Below are 6,000 nucleotides of genomic sequence, written 5' to 3'. Positions count from 1 at the left end.
ATGCCCCTTCAATTAATCTGTCAAAATGATGTGGCCAGATGGGCAGGTACGGCTATCATTGACCTTATTGTCTAGGTACAGTGCGACTAAAGGTGATGAAGTGATATAAAGGGTGATCCGCTGATAAGTGGTGACTGTGTGCTGGATAATATGATTCTGATTGCAGTGATATCCTGCCCTCTATGGGAACTCTAGCAGTAGTTTATCTCTCATCCATCTTCACCTCTTGACCCTGAACCGATGCATACTCTCCGACCATGAAAACACATGAAATAAGATAAACATGATTGATGAAGGAAATTAATTTTTATTATGTTAGAGGGCAGAGCATATTCATAAGAAATTGGGACCATTTTGCCAGTTGTCCCATTTAGAAGTGTTGCCAGATCATTCCAATTCCAGAATATGTTCTAGGTTCTTTTCAGCTGGGCGGCCCCACCTGTCCTTGATTTCGCTGCTGTTCTGACTGCAAGTGGGTTGAGTGGTTCTTATTTTCCCTGTAGAGAAGAGACAGGGCACAGTGACAGGTAATCAGAAACAGAGAACTGCACATAGTTCAACGGTAATGGAGCAAGGTGGAGTTCTGGTGCAATTATTTTTGCAAACCCTAGGCAAAAGGTAATTTTGCACACCCACTACCAACCCCGTGTGTCCTGACTGTACAGTCCCCTCATTCCAGATGTGTTCTCCCCACCTCACAAGCATGTCTTTCCTGCCACACTCACAAGCTGTGGTTTCTCCATGTTTTAGACCTTTTCAAAAGAAGGTAAAGTTAAATCACTCTCTTACACACACTATATATATTTTATATAGGCTGGATTAAGATCAGGAAAGATTAATATTACACATGGGCAGAATCACAAAACATCTATGATATCAGTAGAATTGAGAATAATAGCCTCAGACATTACCACTACGGCCAGATTGAAAATGGGGCACCGGCACTGTCTCCCGGCTGGCCGCCACACGGTGGAGTGGCGATGCCCTGCTTCCACCAGGTTTTTTTAAAATAGGGCTTTAGTTCACTGTGCAGTTGGGAGTTTTAACAATTTGTTCTGGTCCAGTAATTTTTAAAATGTGCCATTTGTCACTAACTACCCAACAATCTCCTCCTAGTACTGCTCAGTTTGCCCTGTGAAGTCATTAATTGTTTTTCATGGTTTAGGGTGATTTGCTTGAATACATTTCCTCGAAGGGGAATTCATCCGAAACATGTTTGTTGACAGGTTGGTTTTGCCACATATATATGCAGGGGGAGAGCCATACAACTTCGCCCTTCAATCCCCTGCATTAATTATTTCCCCAAGCCCACACCCACATATATATGCAGCAAAATCAATTATAAAAAATGCAACAAATTCTTTGATGAAATGTACTGCAGCAAATCCTACCATTTCCGTTTTTCAACAGTATGTGCCACGCTGCTTCCTTAACTTGCTAGACAGGTACAGTACTGGCATAAACAGTGCAAACTTTATTCACACACAGAAAAGACAACACTTGCAGCAGAAGGTGAAACTTCCCTGACAAACATTAACAGTACCATATGGATGTCCCGGCAAGTGACGCTTGCCCAATGAAAAGGAACTGCATAAGGAGCAGCATTGAACATTTTCCATCACACACTGGGCAGATAGATCAAGGTCAGCAACATTGCAAGCTAACATCACACACCAAACAGGTACACCATGGGAAGCAACAGGTACAAAGTCCCTCACAGGCACTCGTAAACCACAGTCTACGCCGCAGTGCTGCACAGTTTCCAAAGGTACAATGTTCCCCCACAAATACAGCACATATAGTTTGCATATGCATAGGACCAGCACAAGGTTCCCTCATAAACACAACAGGTACACACCTTTTTCAAACAAGTACAACATAGACCAGACTTTTACAAGCTTTGCTCAAAATCCATCAGGATCCGCATGGGCCATTGGATGCTTTCCACAAGCAGGTAGAGCATGTGTAGGGTCGCTACAAGCTTCCATAAAAAACAAATATACATAGAGCAGGAACATGGCTAGCGCAACATTCCATCACAAACAGATACATAATTTATACAACAAGATCAAACTTCATTCACAAAAGGTTCTGCAGAAGTTGCCTCACAAGAAAAGTCAATGCAAGCATCCCTAATGAACAAGTACAAGCATAGAGTGGGCAGGCCAGTGCAGCATTGACAAGCCTATTACATGTTCCCCTAACATGTGGGTACATGGACAAAATGGGTAGAGCCAGGCAAGCTTCCCTCAAAGATACAGTATGTAGATAGTCGGTACAAGCCTCCCTCATAAACAGTCTCACTAATGGCAGGGTGAGTGCATGTTCCATGCAAACGTGTACTGGAACTGCATGCCAGACCAAGTGTAAGTTTCCCTTATAAATATACAGAACTATAGCATTGGCAGAGCTACTGTTCGCTAGCTTCCATGCACACTTCACTCAGTTTGGTACTTTTATCTCACAAACAACATCAGTCCCATCTTCCCTCACACTGGTACAGGTTCAGCATGTGCAACGCCAGTGTAGGTTTTCCACCTAAACTAGTACAAGTGCAGCATGGGCAGAACTATGGCAATGTGCACCGCATTAGGAGTGACGGTTTAACTTTCACTTGCAAAGAACAGGTACAGCATGAACTCTAGATCCATGCAGGTTTCTTGTTCCAATGCACATGGAGAGCTCCTCTTTCGCATGACCCTGTCACCCAATCAGCATTAAGTTGCTTGTTCTGCCACTAGTCCACTCTATTAAAATGGAAGCTCTGTTACTCTGTTGCACCTTACCTACATCAATGGTGCTACATCTATTTGTTGTTTATCGTCCTCCTCGATATGATCCTTTGGAACTATATTTAGAGATTTATTTTCAGACCTCCACCATACATTTACCAGCTTGTTAATTGCAGGCGATTTTAATCTGAGCTTTAACCCCCAGCCAGATCCTCTCGCAGTCCTGTTTTTTTTTTACAGCTTGAGCGGCTGTAGATGTATTCATCTGGTCCATCAGCCAACCGATCAACGTGGCAACACTCTCGATCTTGTGTTTTTAGCATCTTCACTTGTGATGGTCCACCCTGTCTTCCAAATGATATGGTCAGACCTCTGTGCAGTGCCATTTACCATCAAAGCACGTGTGGATCATCCAAAATCTAGCTCCACAGAGATTCTTAAACATAGCCGGCGTTCGGTGAGCAAGGATGGCATTGTCTCTCGGCTGACAGGAAAGTGTGGCAGTGTCCAGATAATGGATTTATCTACACCTCTTCAATAATCTACCTTACGTTGCAGATGAGCTGGCTTCGATGCATCAGGTTAAGATTCGTAAATGTCCCACAGAACCCTGGTTTTTGGAAGATCTCAAAGCCCTGCGGTTAAAAAGGCAGACAGGCCGAGCGTAAATGGTGAGTGGACTATTTGCATAGTGATAGACAGGCATTTCAATCTGCCTCTGTAGTCTATCATGGTGCTACCTGCGGGGCTAAATGCTCCTTTTCCCTGAGAGGGTCAGAGTAGCTTTAAACCAACCTAAGGAACTTTTTTCCTTGATACACTCACTTTCATCCACTTCTAATTCATCATCGATGGTGGTGCTGTCACAGGTTCTCTGGGATTTTCTCTTGTTTTATTTTGTGCAAACAATAATTGACATCCAGGCAAGCATATCTGCCACTGCGCACATAGAGGACTTCCCTAACTTGGAAACTTCAGGCCATCCTTGGTCTTCCTTCCCTGTGTTTTCTGAAGAAGACATCTTACAGGGGACTTCTAAACTTAAATCGGCATCACCTGTGGAGACAGTGCCCTTGGATATCTGGAAAGAAATTATGACTAAGATCACTCCTTGGGTCATTCAGGCGGTGAATGCATCGTGTACCACCGGGTTGATTCCTGCAGGGTTGAAACAGGCATTGGTGATTGCTCTTCTTAAAAACCTTCCCTTGACCCCTCTATTTCTGCAAATTTCTGGCCAATCTCTCTTTTCTCTTTTCCTATGAAACTTCTTGAGTCTCGTATCTCTCCTTTGCTCAGCCAGTTCCTGGAAGAGTCTAGTTTCATTATCTCCTTTCAGTCTGGTTTTCTCCCGGGTTGTGGGACTGAGGGTGTTCTCGCCTCAGCTATGGACGATCTGGTGCAGCTGTCCAATCGGGGTGGAGTGGGAGTGCTGATTTTATCAGATCTGTATTTGATACATTTGACCACTCCATCCTGCTGGATCGCCTCTAGTATCTCCGTCCCGGTATGGACATGGTTCTCTTCTTTCTTTTCAGAAAGGGCACAAACTCTTTTTCCTTTATACTCGACTTCTGTTTCTCTTTCTTGTGGTGTACATCAGGGCTCTGCCCTGTCCCCTATTCTTTTGAATGTATATATGCAACCTCTGGTAGGTTTCCTTCACTCCCACAGCTTCAGGTGTTACTCATATCCAGATGACACACTGATTCTAGTCAAGCTGAATCTTCTGCATACTGACACATCCTCTCAGTTTAGGAGTTGCGTGGAGGCCGTGGGGCGGTGAATGGGTTCCAACTGGCTTAGATTGAATGGGGACAAGACGGAGGTCCTTATGGCTGGACCTCATCTGCTGTTGTCCTGTGGACCCCCTCCTTCTGGCCTCTCTTGCTGGGACTCTTTCCCTCTTCAGTGACGGTTGTGAGGGATCTGGGAGTGAAGCTGTCTTCTTCGCTCTCGATGGAAGTCCAGATTGGTACCATCTGCCAGGGAGGACATCTGCAGTTAAAAATACTTTGGAAAGTTTTTCCTTTCCTTATGAGACGGTTTCATGCACCAGTGGCAGCCTCACTGGTAATGAGCCGCCTGGATTACTGTAACTCTCTGTACTTGGTACAGCATCTGTATCTCATCAGCCCCTTCAGCGACTCCAGAATCTAGCGGCTCGGGTGGCTACTGGCTCCCCTTACAGCACGCCTACTACACCTATTCTGCAGAACCTCCATTGGCTCCCGGTGACAAAATGCATCGAGTTTAAATCACATTGTGTTATACATCGCGCCGTACATGGATTGGGAGCTGAATACCTTCAGGTTAAATTCCAGCTTTAGGTTCCTACTTTAGCTCTCTGTTCGCATGATGGTTATCTTCTGGTGATTCCATACTACAAACTGGTTAGAACTGGCGGTGCATTTTTGGTAGGGACCGCCAAGCTGTGGAACGCACTGCCACGTGGTGTCAGAATTATAGAGAATCGCCTTATGTTCAGGCATGCCCTGAAAACTCTTATTTTAGCTATACAACTGCACTACCTTGGATTGATATTAGTGCCCAGCTGCCATTGGTGAAAAAATGCTCTCTATAAATTCTATAACATAACATAACCCAACGCATAACAGGGTCACACCTTTTTTTCCATCATCAAATTGCTTGTATGACCTTCCAAACTGTTAAATTTGTTTAGTACTTTTCACATTAAGTTCAATGTTTCACCAGCATTTTAACATCAGAAGGCCCATATAAAACTCTTACAGGTTGAGTACTGATATTGACCATCAGCATGCACATATCCTCAGCCACCACGCTTATATTGGATTTATAATCTGCACTGGATATGAATATACTGGCAAAGACAGCAAAGTTTGACCAGTATTGTTCAGTATTGCCTTGAAAGCTAGCAGAGAAGATTGTAAATTAATTTGGCATCTTTGTTAGCTTTAGAAAAATGCTACATAATGCTTACAGTTAATTTACCCATATTCAAAGTACTTCAACTTTCAAACATTATCTGTGCCCTATATAGCATCCATTTATTCATGAAATTATTTAAAAGTTGCATGAATAAATATGCATGAATTCCACATGCGAGCAAATGCTGCAACAAACCAATTGTGGGCGTCAATACTCTGAGTCAGTCCTCTCAGCATTGCCTAAAAAGTTATAGCTATCAGGTTGCTCATGCTAATGAAAATGTTTCAGAGTAAATGTACTACAATAACAGTGCACTTTGACCTGTTCTGAGATTATGTGGATAAGGCCTATAATTTCT

The 6,000-nt window shown here is 43.5% G+C and overlaps 1 protein-coding gene across 1 annotated transcript in view; it reads right to left on the bottom strand.

Moving 5' to 3' along the window:
• Positions 1–287: 287 nt before the first annotated feature.
• Positions 288–6,000, bottom strand: part of LOC138521151 (antileukoproteinase-like) — a 79,932-nt gene continuing 74,219 nt past the window's right edge. Inside the window, exon 4 of the mRNA XM_069633729.1 lies at positions 288–497. Within this exon, the coding sequence (XP_069489830.1) occupies positions 489–497 (9 nt within the window). The 3' untranslated portion in view covers positions 288–488. The remainder of the gene's footprint in view (positions 498–6,000) is intronic.

The sequence above is a fragment of the Ambystoma mexicanum genome, chromosome 13, assembly GCF_040938575.1.
Source record: "Ambystoma mexicanum isolate Mex_15411 chromosome 13, UKY_AmexF1_1, whole genome shotgun sequence".
In the NCBI taxonomy this organism is placed as follows: Eukaryota; Metazoa; Chordata; class Amphibia; order Caudata; family Ambystomatidae; genus Ambystoma; species Ambystoma mexicanum.
This window is presented reverse-complemented; position numbering and strand designations above follow the sequence as displayed.